The sequence below is a fragment of the Oncorhynchus tshawytscha genome, linkage group LG13, assembly GCF_018296145.1.
Source record: "Oncorhynchus tshawytscha isolate Ot180627B linkage group LG13, Otsh_v2.0, whole genome shotgun sequence".
In the NCBI taxonomy this organism is placed as follows: Eukaryota; Metazoa; Chordata; class Actinopteri; order Salmoniformes; family Salmonidae; genus Oncorhynchus; species Oncorhynchus tshawytscha.
Genome location: NC_056441.1, coordinates 68,528,790 through 68,552,248, shown reverse-complemented (window position 1 = coordinate 68,552,248; position 23,459 = coordinate 68,528,790). Strand labels below are relative to the sequence as shown.

The 23,459-nt window shown below is 45.8% G+C and overlaps 1 protein-coding gene across 1 annotated transcript in view; it reads right to left on the bottom strand.

The window, feature by feature from the left end:
• Positions 1-23,459, bottom strand: part of LOC112265581 (Down syndrome cell adhesion molecule homolog) — a 132,961-nt gene that overhangs the window by 5,302 nt on the left and 104,200 nt on the right. Inside the window, exons 12-32 of the mRNA XM_024443002.2 lie at positions 12,787-12,983; positions 12,434-12,530; positions 12,087-12,215; positions 11,753-11,920; positions 11,172-11,242; positions 10,813-11,056; positions 10,407-10,553; positions 9,345-9,500; positions 8,972-9,102; positions 8,646-8,799; positions 8,353-8,470; positions 7,773-7,936; positions 7,483-7,581; positions 6,193-6,381; positions 5,059-5,349; positions 4,687-4,863; positions 4,091-4,121; positions 3,557-3,669; positions 3,296-3,445; positions 1,993-2,193; positions 1,495-1,797 (exon numbers count right to left, since the gene is read on the bottom strand). Coding sequence (XP_024298770.1) covers positions 1,495-1,797; positions 1,993-2,193; positions 3,296-3,445; positions 3,557-3,669; positions 4,091-4,121; positions 4,687-4,863; positions 5,059-5,349; positions 6,193-6,381; positions 7,483-7,581; positions 7,773-7,936; positions 8,353-8,470; positions 8,646-8,799; positions 8,972-9,102; positions 9,345-9,500; positions 10,407-10,553; positions 10,813-11,056; positions 11,172-11,242; positions 11,753-11,920; positions 12,087-12,215; positions 12,434-12,530; positions 12,787-12,983 — 3,330 coding nt within the window. The remainder of the gene's footprint in view (positions 1-1,494; positions 1,798-1,992; positions 2,194-3,295; positions 3,446-3,556; positions 3,670-4,090; positions 4,122-4,686; positions 4,864-5,058; positions 5,350-6,192; positions 6,382-7,482; positions 7,582-7,772; positions 7,937-8,352; positions 8,471-8,645; positions 8,800-8,971; positions 9,103-9,344; positions 9,501-10,406; positions 10,554-10,812; positions 11,057-11,171; positions 11,243-11,752; positions 11,921-12,086; positions 12,216-12,433; positions 12,531-12,786; positions 12,984-23,459) is intronic.

Here is a 23,459-nt window from a genome sequence, read left to right as displayed (position 1 = left end):
AGACGGACAGACGGACAGACGGACAGACGGACAGACGGACAGACGGACAGACAGATCGTTGACATTTTATATTGAAAATTGACTTTTTTTTCTGATCATACTGACACTCACTGGGAAAAAGCACACAAAAATGAACTGTGTTCAAACTAACATGGGTGAATTCCACAGTGTGTGCCACAACAGAGTTGGCTGATGGCATACCAGACTGGTAACAACGGTCTTCAACAGGGACTTACTGTAGAAACCTCTAAACTTGTCTATGTGTCTGGTGTCGCCCAACTCCCACTGGATGAAAGTGAAACCAGGGTTAGCACGACGCTACATCAGGCTCTGCGTCTGAAAGACCGATATCACGCTGAACGTCTCCATTGTGGAAGTAAAGTGCTGTTTTGTATTGACAGACAATAGCTTTAGATTGGCTTGACAGATAGCCTCTACTTGCCCTTAGCAGACGGTTTAAGCCTCCTGCTGGCTGATGACTGTGGGCAGATGGCTTGTGTACGCACCATGAAAACATAATGAGGAACGGAAACTCAAGACCCAGCTCAGATAGCCAAAACCTGTCTACCTCGTCTCGCTCACCTCAGCCCAGTCCCTACCTCCAGACACCATCAACAACTAGCTAGTCTTCATACCCCCAGCCCAGAATGACAACTAGGCAGGCCAGGACTCAATACATTCTCAATACAATACATTCTGCTCTGTGTATGTGTGTATTTTTTACACAAAATATTTGAAAATGGGAATTTCCTCATATCTATGTATTTCAACCCAGTCTGTTTGGTCTGTCCACAAACTGCGCTAGACAGTGTAACCAATAGGAATGGGAGGTGAGAAGAAGCAGGTCCTATGAGGCCAACCCGGGAGAGGACAGTGTCAGAAAGGCGGATAGCCTGACAGACGGACGTAAGGACAGCTCCTCCATGTGCAGACATTTCTGCAGAGAGCTGAAGCTAAACACAGCACTGTGAGGGGTATAACTGGGTTTTAATGGTGTTTGTACTTCATCGAGCATTAACAGCATGCCAGAGGTGTTATCTGAGGAAGAGTATCTCATGATCACTATTTTGCAATAGGCATCTTGTAAAATGCTGTGTTAAATGAAAGCTATGAAACTTAACTTTGAACAGGCCAGAGAGCTGTGGAAGTTACAGTTGTAATGCTGTGGCCCAAGGCCTAATTGGAGCAGAACTGAACTGCTATCTATAGCAGTGTTTTCCAACTCCGGTCCTCTAGTACCCCCAACAGTACACATTTTTGTTGTAGCCCCAGATGAAAACACCTGATTCAACTTGTCAAGGGCTTGATGATTAGTAGAATCAGGTGTGCTGGTCGAGGGAAATATGCCTGTTGGGGGAGGGCCGGAGTTGGAAATCACTGATCTAGAGTAATGAGGAAAATAATACATAATAATTTCCTTTCAGTAAGGTTTGAACTGTACTATGTGTTTGCAGTGTATGTATGTTCTGTATATGAGTGCTGCCTTCTCCTTACCCGGTCTGTGGGCCTTTGGTGCGGCCATGTTCATGACCCGGCTGATGTCCTGAGGCTTGGGCGGGGAGGCTGTGAACCTGCAGATGCCTGACTCAGACGGCGTGCTAGATGCCAGGCTGTCTGTGTAGTCATTGGTGCCGGCCGTCATTTGCTCCGAGGAGGTGTCGGAGATGAAGCACTCTGTGATAGTGAACTTGGCGTGCCGCAGGTGCTCCTCCATCTTGGCGTGCTCGTAGGCCCGGGCCAGCTCCTCGTACGTGGACGACGCGCTCTCTGTCGACACCATGCTGCTCCGCGCGCGGTCTTCGTAGTCACACACAAACACACACAGAGACACAACATCCATTATAGTGTATGTATATAGCTGAAATCTCCTAAGATATATAGGAAAATCTTAAAACATACCGTGAGCACTCTGACCCTTCCACGTACAGTAGTAGTGGTCTCCCCTTTGCTGCAGACTAATGTTGTATGTGAGACATAGGGTCAGTCCAGTACCTGTGTCCTGCGATGGGCTGACGCTGTAGCTGTCGCTCTCCTTGTCCACAGAGCCGGCAGCACGCGGTGTGGGCAGTCTCCAGTCTGTGCTCAGGGTGTGGGAGGAGGTGGGTGGTTGTGGCCGGTTCAGAGTCCACTGGCTGGCATAGCGGTTCCTGCTGGCTGCAGGGCCTGCTTTGGCAGTGCGGCGTGCTGTGGGGTCTGGGCATGAAAGGGCCAAGGTCTTTACTGGTGAGAGGCCTAGGCAGTGTCAGGCCTAGGCAGTGTCAGAATTGGCACCCTATCCCCTATGTAGTGCACTACTTTTGACCAGTGTCCGTCCATATAGAATAGGGTGCCATTTCGGACATACCACTGAAGAGCTACCAGAAAGTAAATTGCATACTGTATATTGAGTCTTAATTGTCTGTGTATCAAATTACACAAACATCTATTGATCAATAATAATTCATAGGTTTGAAATTACAGTATCATCCTAACCTTTCACAGTCGATATAATATTTCCCAAAGACAAAAATAGTATCATATTCGGTCTGACCCAGACATTTAACCTACTGTGCTATGCATCAATGGCACCAAATCAGAATGTCCCTTTAGAACGGCCATGATTAGATCCGGCCTGGAGAAGCCAGAGAAGAATAGCAGTGGTAATAGTAGTAGATAGTAGTAATTCCATCAGTGGGTTGGAAACTGGCACAGCGGGCAGTGTTTGCCCAACACTCTGAATAGATGTGGCTGAGTCAGCAGATAAGGTTCAGGCTCACTGTGCTTATTGTTTATTCATTTTTTTGGGGCCCACTGTGCATCCTGGCCAGCCTCAATGAGCCCAATCAGGTGAGCGGTCAGGTGGAGCCAGAGGCCTCTCCACTCTTCATCAGCTCAACTCTACTGGCTCAGCAGCAAGAGCCTCCATAGGCCACTGTCTAGCCACTGCCTTGACTCACACTGCTCTGGGCTGTGGGCTCTGTAAGTGGATCTGAGTGTTGAAACTATGATAAGCTGATAATTGTAGTTTGCTTAGAATGGATTTGGGATCAGGGTATGTTAGAGCTATTGTTTATTAAAAAAAACTCTAAAGTCTAAACACTGATTGGAGGACTGGGGTACAGTTACATGCACATGAGAGAGAAATATGTACAATGATGCTTGGATTGAATTCAACTATATAAAAAAATATTAATCTTGACAAAGAGCATTCTCTTATTTTTCCAGGGGATGACATTAGGCTAGTAGCTTACTGTACGTCAGAGTAAAGGTGGTGAGGGGTGGGATATAGAGGTGATTAAATAGGTAAGGCTCTTACTGGTTCCAGGCCGGGCGTCGGAGACGTCCACCAGTGGGCCGGTGGCCTGCGACAGGGACTGGTAATGGACTGTGTGCGTGACCGTGGACGACTTCTGTTTGGACGTCTCCCCAAAGTCATTATCAGTCAGCAGCACCGTCGACCTGTCGTCTGACAGACAGAAAACAGGGAGGGAGACAATGAGTTCTTAGAAAAGATGATCAAATATAACATGCAAGGGATAAGCATACTGTAAACTGGCGGGGAAGACAGGGGTCTCACCAATAATCTCCATAGTATCTCGCTCCTCGATGAGCAGCTGGGCTCGGGGGATATCGATGTGCATTCTCATGGTCTGCTGCTTGTTGGATGTGTCTGGTGTCCGTGTGTTTTTACTAGGAGATAGTATTGTTTGCAAGTATTCAGTCATAGTTTTAAAGTAACTGTCCAAAAGACTATTTTAAAAAGACTTGCTATTTCCTCATACAGTATATCATACTCCTGAGGAGGATGAGCTGGCCAATCAGCGGTCTAGAGGAGGATGAGCTGGCCAATCATCAGCGATCTATTTGTATTAATATTTTTAATGGCTGCTATACGCCCACAACATCCTGTTGTCGGGGTACGCACACACCATTCCAACACAGAAAAGTTGTTTTTAAAAAACTGAATGAAAAACGTTGGAAGGGAAACTATTTCACTCATATTGTAAGTTATTATAGGTAATACTTAATAGAGATCTGGAAACACTGGACAGTTAGTTTAAAGTATTTTATGATTCCTATCTAAAGTTAACATGTATTCCTCTTCACGTACCTCATCAGCATTTCTGCCAGGCTTTTTGCGTCTGTAAAGTCAGCATATAGTAAATTAGTAACAACGCAGAGTTGACAGAAGCTAACATATTAAAATCAAAAGCACCAAGCTAATTTCCTAGATGTGCAAAACTAGAACATTAGAGCAAACATTAGAGTGGGGCAAATTAAAAGTAGAACACTAGATCTGATCAGACCGTTCTACGCTGTTAGCTAAACTGATAGCCTCTTAGCCTCTCGGGGCGGCAGGTAGCCTAGTGGTTAGAGTGTTGGGCCAGTAACCAAAAGTGTTGCGAGATCAAATCCCTGACCTGACAAGGTCAAAATCTGTCGTTCTGCCCCTGAACAAGGCAGTTAACCCACTGTTCCTAGGCTGTCATTGTAAATAAGAATGTGTTCCTAACTGACTTGCCTAGTTAAGTAAAACAATCTATTACATAATGAAAGTCAATAGTCACAATTCTACTGGTTCTGCTCAGGTTAATTGATCCTCACTCTCTTGAGCATGAAGCATACAGCTCTAAAAAGTGCTTGTGTGTTATTAAGTGCTTTGTTTCTATTGTGTGTGTACGTGCTTGTGCGTGTGTTCTGACTCACCGCGTAGCCTCTTGAGCCTCTGCTCCCTCCTCCTCCTCCTCAGCACCATCAGGAGGATGAAGACCATGACAGCAGCCACCAGGATACAGGTGATGGTCACCATCATCTTCAGCCCCTCGTTGCCTGACATGTTGTCTGTGATGGGGTCCACTGTCTTCAACAGAGGAGGGATGGTGCCTGTGGAAGGAGGAACCAGATAAGCTTGGGGAACCTACCATCCTGAGTATCAGGCATGTCTATTTAAGGATGCACCACCAGGGTTGAGGCATCGTAGTCAAATATGTCTCTTTGGAAGGCCTTCTTTGGTATATGAAATTATCCTGGTTCAGGAAAAAAATGTATCATACTAGAAGACCACTGAACTGAACTCACTTCCATCGGCGTTGAGTGTGGCGAACATGATCTTCTTCTCGGCAGAGCCGGCGCTATTGACCACTTTCATCTGCAGCTCGTACCAGGTTGCCTCCGCCAGGTCATACAGGATGTAGCTCTTGGTTAGGGAGGTGCGCTGAGCCGTGGTCCACGTTGCCGTGTCCATCGGATGGTACTCCAGGGTGAACGAGGTGATTGGGCAGCCACCATTGTTCCACCCAATTAGATTGAGCCTGACCCGGGTGGAGTTGATGCTGGCAAACAGCTCATGTTCTTTGGCAAACTGGGGCTCTGGAAAGAGGAGGGGTGAAGAGATCAGATGTAGACTTCTAAGGATGCCTGTAACATTTTATTCATAAGCCAGATCAGGTCACATAATAATTGAGCTAGTCTGAGGGATTGCTTGATAAAATGTTGGATAGAACTGTTGAGTTAGAGTCAGTTCTAAGGGGACAGTGGTGGTGGAGATGCTATAGAGCATGGATGGGCAACATTGAAGGGGGTGGGGGCCACAAAAAAGTTGCTTGCAGGTCTGCATACCCACATGTGCCCACACACACCCCACCCCACCGCCACCACGTTGTGAGCAAAACATTTTAGCAGCCCCCCTCTTGACAGTGGACTGATTTTTTAAAACGTTTTAAAGTTAATTTCGTGCAATTCTACACATTTTGCCATTGGGCGTAGCAAAAATGTTGCAGTTTTATAACTAATTTCATGCAATTCTACTCATTTTGCCATGGGGTGGAGAGGAAAATTAGCCGTTTTACATTTTACCATAGGGTGGAGAGAAGTGTTTGCAGTTTGTGATATCTATGATATCTGAGTGAGACTGACTAACAAAATCAATGGGGGCCCCTCGGCCGGTAATTCGACCATGATTACTAAGTTTAGATAGCTGGCTGCTAGACTAATTTACCAATCTAGAAATGTTTAGCTGACGTGGCTAATTGATTGACTATCAGTGACTGACATAAGACAAAAACTACTGATGCACAACCACATTTCAAAATTGCACTTTGTGTATTCAACTATTCTAACTTGTAATAGTACGTTCAGAACCCGACTGAGTAAAAAAAAAAAAAAAAAATTGATCCGAGGGCCAGTTGCCCATCCTTGCTAAAAAGACTTCACCTTTGCCGTGGGTCTTTGCTTCAATGATCTCACTGATGCGTCCGGGGCCCACTCCGTTCTGAGCAGTCAGAGTGAACTTGTACCAGGTGCCACACTTCAGGTTCTCCAGACGGTACGACCGCTCACTAGGGCTGATGGGAAAGCTGCCCCACTGCTCACTGTTGTCCTCTGAGTACTGCAGGATGTAGCCTACAGAAAGAGAAAAAGACAGAGACAGAGCATAACTGTAAAATCTCTCCCAACATACTCCAAGTTAATCTAATAACTACATTACCCAGATAATCACTCACAGTGCTGGCACAGCAAAGTGGAACCTTGTAGTATTTGCACTTCCCTTCCAACAGATTGTTCAGTGTTAGACATCGGCTAAATACCTATAAACATGCCATTGAGATTGATTAACATTACATGGAACATAAGGCAGGACAACAGCACCTGATCATAGCCACCATTTCCTCGGACAAGAGGAAAATAAGACACTATATTGGTGTTAGAGCAAAGACTAAACAAAATCATTTGACTCATGACATGAAAACAAATACCATAGGAAATCATCCTGGATATCCCTTAAAATCTCTTTTAAAAAGCCTGAGAGGCCAGAAGCCTGTTGTGTTCCAGTGATGACCAACTATGATAAATCACCAGTGCTACTCCTTCTGTGATTGGGCTTTCTTCTTGACTGAGTGGTTTAACCTTCCACTTTAACCCACCTAATCTACTTTGTTCCTTTTTAATCTATTCCCTCTCCACTGTTTTTAGCACCCCACTCAACGCAATTACTAGGCCTGTCTAAGATAATGAGAAGTGGAGGGCCTTGTAAGATGATTTTGTTCACCCAATGTCCTAATAGGATACTAGCCGTGTAACTGAAGTGTCATTTGTGTGTCTTAGTAGTTACCAGTGACTTGTTGAGGTGTTGTTGGCTTGCCCAAATGGAGGTCTACTTTATCTCTTGTTGAAATGTCATTAGTTAGTGTGTCTGAATGGAGGTCTACTTTATCTCTTGTTGAAATGTCATTAGTTAGTGTGTCTGAATGGAGGTCTACTTTATCTCTTCTTGAAATGTCATTAGTTATTGTGTCTGAATGGAGGTCTACTTTATCTCTTCTTGAAATGTCATTAGTTAGTGTTTCTGAATGGAGGTCTACTTTCTCTCTTCTTGAAATGTCATTAGTTAGTGTGTCTGAATGGGAATATTTGTCTTGTTGAAGTGTCACTGGGGTGTCGGAAAGGAGGTCTATGCCTTGTAGAGGTGTCTCTGGTGTGTCCAAATGGCCTAATGTCACTCACCTCTGATGGAGCTTCCTCCATTGTCCCCAGGTATCCAGGACAGAGTGATTGACGTGGTAGTTGTCTTGGTAACTGTGAGGCGTGGTTGGTCTGGAGGAACTGTAGAACAAAAGGAATGATGTTTTGAACTAGATCCATGACAACAAAGCATCTGTGCTACATCAAACTATCCACAAAGTGTCCTCAGAAGACCTACTGCTAACCTACATAGAAAGGCCTTTGAAGTGTTAGTACCAATTAGTATTGGACAGTTTTGGACAATTCTCCTTTTGCATCTCTCTCTGTCTTACCTTGAACCTGCAGGTTCAGCGTGATTTCATCAGAGCCCCAGTTGTTGCTGGCCACACAGCTGTAGTTCCCAGAGTCCTCTGCTTTCACCGTCCGGATGATGAAACTAGCGTTGCTATGGACACTGTGGCGTCCGTCAATCAGAACAGGAGCAGGGGTACCATTGCTGTTGAGAGGTAGATTTGACCACATGATATTCAGTACAGTATGTGATCAGAGTTAAATGTGTTGTAAATGTGTTGAATCATGTGACAGATGGGTGTTGACCATAGAGATGTATAGAGATCATTACTTGGAAATAACCCAGTTTTGCATGGTTTGCCTAGTTCGTAAACAACTTAAAGCTATATGACCGCCATAGAGTGGCCACAATAAATGAATGACACACAATATTTACTTAAAGACTCCAGCCCTGCAGGTGGCGGTAAGTCACCAATATTAGCTTTGCACTTTTTTCAAACATCAAAATAAGAAAAAAATTGAATACTTTAAAATGTAGATAGCCTCAATGACTGTCACAGACACCATAATGGCACAGATACAACGTTGCGATCTCTATACATCTCTATGGCCTTGACTTACTTTGCCTTCAGCCACTTGATGGTGGGGGGTGGATCTCCGACCGCCTTGCAGGGCAGAATGATGTCCCTCATCCAGGGTGTAGTCACTGTTCCGTTGAACGTCAGGATCCTGGCCGGAGCTATGGGGGTTACATACATGCACCACTGTGACTGTACCATTCTACTCCTATGAAAAACAATGATGAATAAAAACAGAACGCAAGCAATATCATAGATGCCAACACCATAGTACAATCAATAATACTTCAGCCAGATTAGTTTTGATAGTTACACTATTACACAGGCAGCCTGTACCTTTGGCCCGGGGTTCCACTGTGATGGTCTCACTGCTGTTGCCTCGCCCAGCGGCTGTCACGGCAACCACCCAGATGCTGTACTTCCTGTTGCGGGCCAGGTTTGGCACTCTGTAGAAATATACATCAGGAGAAGCCTCAAACTCACTCATCACCTGGAGAGAGGGACGGAGAAAGGGAAGGGGGTTACACATCTGTGCATTTAACAGGGGAGTAATCTTCAAGAGTATTCTCTCTCCGTACAGGACTTTCAAATACAGCCCAGAATGGCAGGACTGGAGGCGGCGTTATAATGAGAGCTGTGGTAATGATTATAGAGCTCCGTACAGTGGGGTGGTTGGAGCAGAAGACGATGTACTTCCTAATGATGCCGTTGAGTTTGAGAGGTGGGAGCCAGGACACAAACACCACGGAGCTGGTGGAGGCTGCGGCCTTAACCCCCGCTGGAGGCCCAGGGACTAGAGGGAGGAAGGAGAGTAAAGATTATGTTAAACATACATATATACTGCAAGTATTAATAGAAACATATGGGCTCATGGCCCTATTCAAGCCCATTGCAGACAGTGCTTTATTCCTGAAATCTGATTTGACATATGCATGCATAGCTTGAACTTTTGCAGCAATCATGCTGTGATGTCAATCTGAAAGCAATGATCCACATCTATCTCAAGTGTATCTCAAGCCAGGATTTGTATCTCACTGTCTTCCTTGGTCCGGGTGAAGATCTGCTCGCTGCGCACCCCGTCCCCGGCCCGGGTGAAGGCCAGAACCTGGATGCTGTAGTTGGTGTATTTCTCCAGACCATCCAGTTCCAGAGACGGGTAGGAGGTCGTCACGTTCCTGATCTCTCCCAACTCTGACAATGTCACACAATGGTTACACAACAGTTTATCACTCACTCTCACACCATGTCAAATCAAGTCTATGATCCAGTGTGATGGAATTCAAAGAACTACAGTACAGTGACCACAATAACACAATAAGCCTATAACATGCTCCCTGTAAGACCACACTGCAAACTACCATACAAGATGATGCCCATACACAGTAAAATACTGTGATTTTTGACCGGGGTAGTATCTGTGATATTGTAATGACTGACTACTGGCAGTAGTGCTCTGTCTGCTGCGTCTCCTCTGTCCTTGACTGAGTGTCCTTGTAGACAGAGCTGAAGCAGTGACATACTGCATCCTGTGAATTATTGATGGAGGCCCGGCAGGCTGCAGGCTGGATCCCATCCACAGGGCCTGAGCAGGAGCAGGGTGTTAGCTCTGGGTGCTGCCCACTCTGGCCCTGTGGTACCTTCCTCCATATAACCCACCTCACTAGAATGAAGCTACTAAACAACTAATGGACTAGATTATATACAGAACAGGATGTGTCTATTGAGATATAATACTCATTGGATAGTTGATTTATAAGTTATAAGTTTAATTTGTAACTAATTTGACCAACACTGGCAGAATGAAATTAAGGAGAAAATGGCAATGTTGCTGAAATATTGCAAAAATTCAACAAGGCAAACCCATGATCTAGTGTTGACTGTTGAGAAAACTAAAAACTAAACTACTACTACTAATACAAACTAAGCTAGGGGCGCAAATCTGCCAAGTACAAGATCAATGACATGCTACATAGCACAATTAATATAGAAAATTAGAGACTGGGCTAAAACCATTATGATCATAGTGCTCACACCACCAGTGGTCCGCTAAGTGCCTGCTAGCTGGTGTGTTCTGAGTGTCTGTTAATAAGCCCCTACCTCCATCTGGCAGATTGGCCCAGTAGATGACTCTGTAGCCCTGCAGGTTTCCATTGAGGGCCTCTTTGGGCAGGGTCAACCAGGAAAGAGAGATGACTTCTGGAGACTTGGCCATGGCCAGGACATTCTCAGGGGGACGTGAGGGGACTGTTAAGGGACAGGAGGGAAACAAAGTTAGGACAAATGTACAGACAATGGTCAAACTAGGCTGAATTAACTCCCCCTACTGGCTTCTAACTGTATTGCTGATTTCAAATATTTCGGTTTGAGGTAATTCAGCAATCATCCAGAAGATGGTAGTCTACCTACGGCAGTGAATTTTCACACTGTGAATGCAGGCACACGCACACACACACACACACAACTCTACCCTACCCCACCCCTTAACCCCCTGATCCATACTAACCATCCTCCAGTGTTTTGGTGATGACCTCCTGAGAGGAGGGCCCGGTGCCTGCACGGTTAGCCGCCTGCACCACCACCCCGTACTCAGTGAACTTCCTCAGGTTGTCCAGGGTGATGCTCTCGCTGCTGTCCCCTGTGGTGTCCATGCTGATGATGTTAAACTGGAAGCTGCCTCCAGAGCTGTACTCTCTGTAACCCACCTGGTAGCCCCGGATCACCCCATTCTGAAGGTGCTTGTGGGGGGCCTGAGGAGGAGGAGGAGGAGGAGGAGGAGGAGGAGGGATGGATCAGACTGTACATACTCATGACACAGATAGAAACAGGAAAATCTCTCTGTTTAACTCCATGAAGACACAGTACCTTCCAGGTGACTTTGATGCTTTGTGGAGAGGTGGCCTCCAGTTGTACTTCTTGTGGAGGGCCATCAGGGGCTGTAGAACAGATGTGTAATATTAACACAAAATACTCTTATGAGAGATTCAGTTGAATGAGGCAGAGATGATAGCAGAGACGATAGAGGAAAGCAATACTTTTTTCTGGTTGGTGTGTGGCAAATTAATTAAGTAGACTAGACCCAGCTGCTATCACATTGGTGCATATGGGAGAGACACCCCTTAAGTAGACCAGAACTGTGAAAAAAATGTTCCATGGTAAAAGGCCTTTTTGAATCATCTGTATAATCCACCATCTTTGACGGAGGCAATTCAGACATGAATTATATTTAGGAAATATTTCACTAGATGGCGATGCAGCACTAGAAATATGTTTGCTCTGTTATGAACGAGAGACAGACCTTTACTGTATTCAAGGGAATATTACAATACAAATAAAGACATATCCATGACTAAAATCTGAAGACAAACAGAATATGTGTCAACCTGGTTTGGAACATAACTACATGATGTTTTGACCCGGTGAAGGAGAGATCTGCGTGGGCTGACCTGCTTCGTCAGTGGTGATAGTGAGCTCGTTGCTGGTATCGCTCTTGCCGATGTCGTTCTTGGCAAAAATGCGGATGTTGTAGGTGGAGGAGGGGTGCAGGTCTATAATGGTGGCCTGGTTCAGCTGGGGGGACACGTCTTTTGTTATCTGGGCTGAATTCCACGAGGCTGGGGGAAGGGGCAAACGCAATGAACCTATTAGCATCTCTGTATGACATGACAACCAACAACAAACAAGTTAGCTAATGCAGAAACATATTTAGTCATAACTATGTCATATGCAATTTCCTATGGATTTATCACGTTATTCCATAGGCCTATATGCCAGCGCTACCTGATTTGTTCTTGCACTCAATGTCATATCCTGTGATAGGGCTGTTTCCGTCAAAGCCCATGGTCCAGCGGAGGGCAATTGTCCGGTCTCTGACCTCTCGGATCTCCACCTCGGGAGGGTCTGGAGGTTCTAAACGGGTTTAACACCACACACACACACACAGATTAGATAGAGAGGTTTACCTGTTCACTTAGTTGTCCTGACAAGGAGAAAACAAACTGCAGGCTGAAGTTAACTAGGGCCCAGAGATGTTGGCTTATGTAGTCAGGAACAACTTACAGTAGCAACAGAAAGGTTCCACTATGAAGAAACAGCTTAAGAAGCTGGAGCAGAAGCCAGGGGTTTACCTTGTACTGTTAACTGAATGATCCCTCTGTCTTCACCATAGGAGTTGATGGCATGGCAGGAGAAGAATCCAGAATCTTCCCGAACAGTGGGCAAAATCTGAGGAGAGGTCAATGTACTTTTTAACCAGGAAGCATCACCATAATGCACCATCATAGTTCAGTATTCAACTGATAATAACCTCTGGTTATTTTATAGGCTACACAAAATGTCCAGCATCAATCACTGCAAGTACAAAGGTTACTATAATTATTCATGCTATATTGAGAGCGTACTATACTAATACCAGCTCAGTACAAACACAACAATATACATCACCCCCTTTTGAGGTGGAGGCCCCAGGCCCCCAGCGCACCTTCAGAGTGGAGATGACCTCGTCAGCCACCTCTTTGACCACGACGGTGTAGCGGCTGGTCTCTGGGTTGATGATGCGTTCCTCCTTCTCCCAGCGCACCATGATGGGCTTCTCCCCGTGGGCCGTGCAGCTCATCTCCTTCTGCTGGCCCACCGTGGCCATGGTGGTGTTGGGGTACGACGTGATCATGGCTGGGACTGAGGGAGAGAGGGAGGGGAAAGAAAGGGAGAGATTGATGCAGAGATTGTAACTTTTATTTAACTCAACAGAGGCTCATACATTCTCCTTTAACAATTCACTATAAGTTCACAGACTGGCCTCTGCCACCCTAAAGCCTAATTCCCAACATGAGAATAGTCAACTATGGAGAGGCATGAACTCCTATTTAGATCGCCCTGGTTCCCACAATACATTGAACACTAATGGTTCAAAACAGACCTTCAGGTAAGCAATCTTGTCTCTGCTACAGCATCTTTGATACAGACAGACAGCAACTGTTTACGTGTTGTTCCTGAGGCAGAGCGTCTCAAACAGAGACAGAGACAGGGTGCTACAGAGCAGAGGAAAGCCGTGACTAGTCTGAACTCCCCACGGTGTGTAGAGCTCGTCTGGCGTTACGACACTATGACGCACCACGCTTATTAGCAGCGGCTCTGTGTGTGTGTGTGTGTGTGTGTGTATATATATTTGGGGAAATACCCCAGTACAGCTATAAACTGCTGCAGGTGTCTTCTACTACTGTACAGATACACAACACAGTCCTGTACTGTCTCACATAGGTTTGTGTAGATCACAGTTACATTGAAAGCCTTAATGGTACAACCTGCTGTATTGATATCTGTTACAAAGGCAGCACATGCTGTATGTACAGTGCACTGTTGCTGATGTTTCAGAGAGGAATGGGCTTCAAAGCAGATCAAATAATGTATTGTATATGAATGTGTATCTTTACTGTATGTATTTAACAATATCATCCATACAGTACATCCTACTGGCTAAGACAATGGGATAAGTCTGGGGGCTGGTGCTGTAGCCATTCTCATCTGTCTGTGTGTGTGTGTGTGTGTGTGTGTGTGTGTGTGTGTGTGTGTGTGTGTGTGTGTGTGTGTGTGTGTGTGTGTGTGTGTGTGTGTGTGTGTGTGTGTGTGTGTGTGTGTGTGTGTGTGTGTGTGTGTGTGTGTGTGTGTGTGTGTGTGTGTGTGTGTTAAAGGAGCTGTTTCTCCAGAAGCTAAGTGGGTAGTACAAGCAGAGAGGACTCGTGGCATGTCTCAGAAACACTGTCTGAGAGCATGTTCCCCTGCAGCAGTGTAACTGTGATCTCTCTCCTCTCTCTCCTATCCCACCAGGACGGCTATGATTTAATGATGAGAGCCCACTTTGATTATTCATACACAGCAGACAAGACTACTCCTCTGGCCCCACTGCTGTCTCACTACCTCTCCACACACACACTCAGAGCCTCAACCTCTCCGCTGTCTTCTACACACACACACTACGCACACCAACACAAGAAGGCAACACTCATACAAAGAACACACACAAACACACACACACAAATTCAGAGAAACAGAGAAAGACATGCAGAAAAAACAAACCACACATAATCCCAGGTGACACACTCAGAGGGGTGTGTGTGTAGGAGGGAGATGCGGCTCCGCTAGCTGACAGCCCGTCTCTGACATGATTGAATGTGTCAGACTAAGGTCTGCCAACGTTTAAGCCTCATCTCTTATTCACTCTCAAGCTACGCCAAAGAACGCTGATTTATTTAGCGTGACAACTATGAATTTTAAGTGAGGCACATTCAAAAATCCTCCTCAGCCTTCTCTAAATGTTATTGCTCCTTAACAGGGGTAGTTTCTACATCTGAGGCAGCAGGCAGCGCGGTGGCGGGCGGCGTCAGCAGGAGACCTGCCTGATGTTCTCCTACTCCTGCCCCCGTGAGACCGAGGGCATGCCTTGATGAGCGCTCCGCCTTTGAGGGGAGGGGGGAAGAGGGGGAGCCGGAGGAGGGGAGAAAAAATGCAGAAAATAAGAAGAATCCTAGTTCTGACATTCCTTTCGAACAACACAGGCAAATGATCTGCTATTGTTATCACACATGTAGCTCTGGCACATAACCTAGCTCCATCACTGTGTGATCAGCACAGGTCAACATGATCAAATTGCAGGGAAATATCTGTCTGCTGTGGCTGTCTGTTAAAGCTACAGAGACTGCCTCCTCTGTGCTGTCACGGTGTCATACTCAGTTTGCTGTGACACTCCCAGTACTGCTACAGAAAAGGCCTCAGGTGTCAAAGATGACCGAAAACAAACAGGCAGCTCAAGGTGTTCTCCATCTTAAACCATCCTCACAACAACCTGAGACTTGTTAAAGAAGGTTGGGGGACAACAAAAGGCTGCTCTCAGCTAGACTCCTCTCTCCTGCCTACATTCACCAAACAGCCCTCAGTAGCCCCCCAGGCTACCAGTATTCTTTTTGATGGCCCATAATTGCTTGGTTGATGTATATTTTTTAATATCCAGCGATGTTACAGAGCCCGGTAATAATGTGCAGGAGGGAGAGAAAGAGAGAAGGGGGAGGTTTCTATTCCTATCTGTCTGTCAGGTCCCAGTCAGGGCTGGCTATGTGTCACTAGGCAGAGGGAGACTGAGGGGGAGGTTGCCATATTGGATGGAGATGGACTACAACTGACTAAGAAAACAATCATCCAGTAGCATTATTAAACGGTTTGAATTGCAAAAACTGCCGGTCTTGAAATTGTGCATGATGAACAGAACATTATAGAGTTTAATTTAGGGAAATCCAAAAAACATTGGTTTATCAAATAAAATGAAAAAATCTTAATGTAGGATTTCTAGTTGGCTAAGGTGTACACATTTTGAGGAAAATGTATTATCTGCACAGCAGGAGAAAAATCATTGTATCTTTTTGATCTGTACCCCTTCTCTGTAGAAGAGAGGGACTGAAAATAAGGTAGAACACCACATGCAAATAGCTGTTCCCCTGTGCCCTTACTTAGTCTGTCTCTAATTTAAGTACTGATGGGTTTAAATGAAGCAGAAACGCACTGAAGAGATTCATCGGCCGGTGACACACACATGCATGCACAAATGTGCACACACACACACAGGATAGTTAGGAGAGGGAGGGCAGGCAGGCAGCAGTGCATACTGAAACACTAATGGTCTTCCTTTTCAATCCACTCAAGCGAATAAGTACACTTTTACAGAAAGCATCTTGAGTCTGAGTGCACAGTTCAGGGGTTATAAGGCATGAAATGTGATATTATGATGAGTGACAAGAGTACAGCTGTACCATCATGTAATGATAGCTTCCAACCCCCCAGTAGCATGATGGATACCACTAACAAAAGCCCCAAAGACATCACAACTCTGGGATTGGATAATCAGAATTTCCCCTCTCCAAGATGTCGATCGTCATTCAATTAAAATAGTCTTGAGAGATTTGAGTAAAAATAAACAGGAAATGAGAGTAGGCTATTGAAGAGAACGAGCAGGAATCTATAAAGTAGGGAATCTATACAGCTCACTACACAGAGACACGCTCACAGTAGGTCCCCTTTACAATTTGTGTTACTGTAACGCCCCTTTCTATAACAGCCCTAAATCTCCCTGCGTCTTCCTGATGAAGCTTTTGAAGGCTTACTGAATCTGGTGGTCAGGAGCAGATCTCCACCTAACTCCTCCATCCTAACCTACAGTACAGTACAGTACAACGTAGCCAGCTCACACATACACACACAATTACAGTAGGCTATGAAAGACTGAGACTGATACATTAAAAGCGAATCTCTTGCTCTCCCCTCCTCCCCCTGTTCATTCCCAATGATATCGTGTGTCCTGGGGCGTGCTGGTCTCAGTGTCATGGTGGAGGCTGATCTGGGACTGAGGCTGGGGTGACGGTGCTGTGTGAGGATAATACGCTTCAACCCTCATTTCATCATCTCTCCTCGCCGGGCATCGTGGGAAAGTAGGCCACCACACCACGCAATGCCTCACTGGGCAATACCCCCACACACGCACACACACACACACACACACACACACACACACACACACACACACACACACACACACACACACACACACACACACACACACACACACACACACACACACACACACACACATTAAATGCATATAGCCTACAATACACCCACACACGCATATTTACAATACATACACACACACTCCTCAGGCCGGCCCAGCATTCTTCTCACAGGCCATACAGTACAAGGATGACTGGTTGGGTGGAGCCACTTTAATGCCCTGTTCTCCTGCACAATTACTCTCTCACACTCACTCACCACCACACTGCCACAGAACGCTGCGATTACAACAGGAGACAAATACCTCCTGGGAAAAGAAGGTAGAGAGGAGAGGAAGATACTTTCTTGTGTCTGGAAGTGTATTGCTGTTGTTGGGCCTGGCTACGGTGTACAGCCAACTGTCTGTCAGTGATAAGTAGGCATTAATCAACTGCTTAGCTACTGTTTATGGCATGCTGACCAATGACCTGTGTGGTAATGTGAAAAAAGTAATGGTCCCTGGGCCCAGCCAATTGCTGATTGGCTGTGTAAATGTGCTGTCTCTAGGAGGGCTGAGAGTCAGTGTCACCACAGGTCTAGCCGCTGCATGGCAACCATGGCCTTCAGTGAGCTAATGTACTGATGGAAACACAGAGTGCTACATAAGCACTTCCATGTTAGCTTCATTAACTATGACAAGCTCATACTGTACAGTACACTGGGTGGAGTAGGCCAGGGCATCGTAGCCATGCTAGCTAGCATACAGCCACTGTCTGTTACATCTGTGAACAATGGCGCCGGAGGGGAGGGCTGCCGTCTTATCGGCTTTTAACCAACCATGCTATTTTGTTAGTTTTTTTGCATTGTTCATAACTTGTTTTGTACATAATGTTGTTGCTACCGTCTCTTATGACCGAAAATATCTTCTGGACATCAGAACTGTGATTGCTCACCTCAAAATGGACAAATAGTTATTTTTTAATGAGTCGGACGGAAGGGATATACTACTACAGACACCCGATCAGGCCCAGATCCCCATGATTCGCTGGAGAAGGAAACAGAGATTTAGTGGAAAAAGATCAGGGTGCCTTGCGAGGATGAGGCGACGAGTGGCTAATCTGCCCTTGCCTTCCGTCCTTCTAGCTAATGTTCAATCGCTGGAAAATAAATGGGACGAGCTGAAAGCACGTATATCCTACCAACGGCACATTAAAAACTGCAATATCTTTTGTTTTACCGAGTCGTGGCTGAACGACGACATTAAGAACATACAGCTGGTGGGTTATACACTCCATCGGCAGGACAGAACAGCAGCCTCTGGTAAGACACGGGGCGGGGGCCTATGCATATACAGTATGTGAACAACAGCTGGTGCACGATATCTAAGGAAGTCTTGTGGTTTTGCACGCCTAAGGTAGAGTATCTCATGATAAGCTGTAGACCACACTATCTACCTAGAGAGTTTTCATCTGTATTTTTCGTAGCTGCCTACATACCACCACAGACTGATGCTGTCACTAAAACCGCGCTCAATGAGCTGTATACCGCCATAAGCAAACAGAGGCGGCGCTCCTAGTGGCCGGGGACTTTAAAGCAGGGAAATTTGAATCCGTTTTACCTAATTTCTATCAGCATGGTAAATGTGCAACCAGAGGGAAAAAAATTCTAGACCACCTTTACTCCACACATAGAGACACATACAAAGCTCTTTGGCAAATCTGACCATAATTATATCCTCCTGATTCCTGCTTACAAGAAAACATTTAAACAGGAAGCACCAGTGACTCGGTCTGTAAAAAAGTGGTCAGATGAAGCAGATGCTAGCACAGACTGCAATATGTTCTGCGATTCTTCCGATGGCATTGAGGAGTACACCACATAAATCACTGGCTTTAAGAATAAGTGCATAGAGGACGTCGTCCCCACAGTGACTGTACGTACATACCCCAACCAGAAGCCCTGGATTACAGGCAACATTCGCACTGAGCTAAAGGGTAGAGTTGCCGCTTTCAAGGAGCGAGACTCTAACCCGGAAGCTTATAACAATTACTGCTATGCCCTCCGACGAACCATCAAACAGGCAAAGCATCAATACAGGACTGAGAACGAATCGTACTACACCGGGTCTGACGCTCGTCATTCACAAGGCCGCAGGGCCAGACGGATTACTAGGACGTGTACTTCGAGCATGCACTGACCAACTGGCAAGTGTCTTCACTGACATTTTCAACCTCTCCCTGTCTGAGTCTGTAATACCAACATGTTTCAAGCAGACCACCATAGTCCCTGTGCCCAAGAACACTAAGGTAACCTGCCTAAATGACTACCGACCCATGGTAGTGGGCTACGTTTGTAGCCATGAAATTCTTTGAAAGGCTGGTCATGGCTCACATCAACACCATTATCTCAGAAACACTAGACCCACTCCAATTTGCATACCACCCCAACAGATCCACCGATGATGAGATCTCTATTGCACTCCACACTGCCCTTTCCAACCTGGACAAAAGGAACACCTATGTGAGAATGCTATTCATTGAGTACAGCTCAGCGTTCAACATCATAGTGCCCTCAAAGCTCATCACTAAGCTAAGGACCCTGGGACTAAACACCTCCCTCTGCAACTGGATCCTGGACTTCCTGACAGGGCCGCCCCCAGGTGGTAAGGGTAGGTAACAACACATCCGCCACACTGATCTTCAACACGGGGGCCCCTCAAGGGTGCGTGCTCAGCCTCCTGTACTCCCTGTTCACTCATGACTGCACGGCCATGCACGACTCCAACACCCTCATTAAGTTTGCTGATGACACAACAGTGGTAGGGCCTGATCACCGATAATGATGAGACAGCCTATAGGGAGGAGGTCAGAGACCTGAGCGTGTGGTGCAAGGACAACAACCTCTCCCTCAAGTTGATCAAGACAAAGAGGATGATTGTGGACTACAGGAAAAGGAGGACAGAGCATGTCCCCATTCTCATCAACAGGGCTGTAGTGGAGCAGGTTGAGAGCTTCAAGTACCTTGGCGTCCACATCACCAACAAACTAATATTGTCCAAGCACACCAAGACAGTCGTGAAGAGGGCACGACAAAACCTATTCCCCCTCAGGAGACTGAAAAGATTTGGCATGGGTCCTCAGATCCTCAAAAGGATTTACAGCTGCACCATTGAGAGGATACTGACGGGTTGAATCACTGCCTGGTTTGGTGTCAGAGGAAGGCCCTAAAAATGGTCATCGACTCCATCCACCCTAGTCATAGACTGTTCTCTCTGCTACCACATGGCAAGCAGTACCGGAGCGCCAAGTCTAGGTCCAAGAGGTTCCTAAATAGCTTCTACCCCCAAGCCATAAGACTCCTGAACAGCTAATCAAATGGCTACCTGGACTAATTGCATTCCCCCCACCCCCTCTGGAACACTGTTGCTACTCTCTGTTATCATCTATGCATAGTCACTTTAATAACTCTACCTACATGTACATATTACCTCAATAAAGGTGCCCCCACACATTGACTCTGTACCGGTACCCCCTGTATATAGCCCCGCTATTGTTATTTACTGCTGCTCTTTAATTTGCTATTCTTATCTCTTACTTTTTTGGGGGTGTATTTTCTTAAGACGGCATTGTTGGTTAAAGGTTTGTAGGTAAGCACTTCACTGTAAGGTGAACGAACACCTGTTGTATTCAGCACATGTGACAAATAACATTTGATTTTATTTGATCTTCTCAGTGTCTTAGCCACACCATGATCAGAGACTCTGTCTAAATAGATTGTTCATGCTTGTTTACACCAATCAGAGTTAAGTATATGAAACACAAAGGCATGAGATGGAACCTAAAAGTCTGAGTGAATTTATGATGTGTACATGTGAATGTATGGTTACTGATGTGTGTGAGAGGGTGTGTGAGAGGGTGTATTTATTTACATTATGTGAATCTGAATGGATGCATGTTAGAGATAGTGTGCGCGCACGTGTGTGTGTAAATGTGGCATTGTGTGTACTGTAGGAGCACACGTGTCTGACCATATTTGCATGTGTGTGTCTGTCTATGTGTGTTTGAGTGTGTGTGTGTGTGTTTGCATTATTATGTAGCAGTCAATGCCAGGAGGGAGCTGCATTTGGCTCTGACAGAGAGAGCGACTTAGCAGGGGGGCTCCTGCAACAGCTTGATAAGAACAGCAACAGAAAATAAGCTCTCCTCACATCTGAGCACCATCAAATGAGAATACTTCCCCCACGCAGCAAAGCCAGACTGGCAGTGCCAGGAGACTGGTGACCAGGTCATTAACATACTCCACATGCTGCAGCCACACCAGTCAACACAGCAGAGAGAGAGACACCACAAACTGTCTGGACTCCAATACAAAACCATGTCCTTCTTTCAGTATATCATGACTCATCACTCAGACTGTGTCTGTTTAAACGGTGTGATGATTCAATGTACAGTTACTACAGCAGCCTATAGGCCATCTGAGCAACCCTAAGGTCCATTGTTCTAAACCTTTGGAATGACACAGTGTCTAATGAGTGACCTCATGTCACTGAACTGTATCCCAGTTCCTCTTGGTTCTGTCTCAGGTTGGTTTTGTAACCAGAAAGTGATTAGTGATGCTACAGTTAGTTACATTTGGCTGCTGCTGGTACTGATTAAAATAGACCTGGCAAGGCAGGTCCTCTCCCTCTTGTCATTCACACATGATGTCTACAAGGCTATAGGAGAACACTGTAATACAAATCAATACGCAGCCAGGGACAGGGCTGATACCAGTAGATAACATATGGGGTGGTACAAGACATGTCTGTGACTTCAGGGAAATACAGATTGAGAGATGGCATGAGAGATGGCATACAGTAGATAACAAATGTGATGCAGGCAATGTAGTACAAGTAGGGCAACAGTATCATTATCATACACAGACACAGACACAAGACACAGACTGAAAGAGAGAGAGACAGACAGAAAGACAGACTGAAAGAGAGAGAGACTGAAAGAGAGAGAGACTGAAAGAGAGAGAGACAGACAGACAGACAGACAGACTGAAAGAGAGAGAGACAGAGAGACAGACAGACAGACAGACAGACAGACAGACAGACAGACAGACAGACAGACAGACAGACAGACAGACAGACAGACAACAGACAGACAGACAGACAGACAGACAGACTGAAAGAGACAGACAGACAGACAGACAGACAGACAGACAGACAGACAGAAAGACAGACAGACAGACAGACAGACAGACAGACAGACAGACAGACAGACAGACAGACAGACAGACAGACAGACAGACAGACAGACAGACTGAAAGAGAGAGAGACAGACAGACAGACTGAAAGAGAGAGAGACAGACAGACAGACAGACAGACAGACAGACTGAAAGAGAGAGAGACAGACAGACTGAAAGAGAGAGAGACAGACAGACTGAAAGAGAGAGAGACAGACAGACAGACAGACAGACAGACAGACAGACAGACAGACAGACAGACAGACAGACAGACAGACAGACAGACTGAAAGAGAGAGAGACAGACAGACAGACAGACTGAAAGAGAGAGAGACAGACAGAAAGAGAGAGAGACAGACAGAAAGAGAGAGAGACAGACAGAAAGAGAGAGAGACAGACAGAAAGAGAGAGAGACAGACTGAAAGAGAGAGAGACAGACTGAAAGAGAGAGAGACAGACAGAAAGAGAGAGAGACAGACAGACAGACAGACAGACAGACAGACAGACTGAAAGAGAGAGAGACAGACTGAAAGAGAGAGAGACAGACTGAAAGAGAGAGAGACAGACTGAAAGAGAGAGAGACAGACAGACAGACAGACAGACAGACAGACAGACTGAAAGAGAGAGAGAGAGACAGACAGACAGACAGACAGACTGAAAGAGAGAGAGACAGACAGACTGAAAGAGAGAGAGACAGACAGACTGAAAGAGAGAGAGACAGACAGACTGAAAGAGAGAGAGACAGACAGAAAGAGAGAGAGACAGACAGAAAGAGAGAGAGACAGACAGAAAGAGAGAGAGACAGACAGACTGAAAGAGAGAGAGACAGACAGAAAGAGAGAGAGACAGACAGAAAGAGAGACAGACAGAAGACAGAAAGAGAGAAAGAGAGAGAGACAGACTGAAAGAGAGAGAGACAGACTGAAAGACAGACAGACAGACAGACAGACAGACAGACAGACAGACAGACAGACAGACAGACAGACAGACAGACAGACAGACAGACAGACTGAAAGACAGACAGACAGACAGACAGACAGACAGACAGACAGACAGACAGACAGACAGACAGACAGACAGACAGACAGACAGACAGACATACATACATACTGAAAGAGAGAGAGACAGACAGACAGAGAGAGAGACAGACTGAAAGAGAGAGAGACAGACTGAAAGAGAGAGAGACAGACTGAAAGAGAGAGAGACAGACTGAAAGAGAGAGAGACAGACTGAAAGAGAGAGAGACAGACAGACAGACTGAAAGAGAGAGAGACAGACTGAAAGAGAGAGAGACAGACAGACAGACTGAAAGAGAGAGAGAGAGACAGACAGACAGACAGACAGACAGACAGACAGACAGACAGACAGACAGACAGACAGACAGACAGACAGA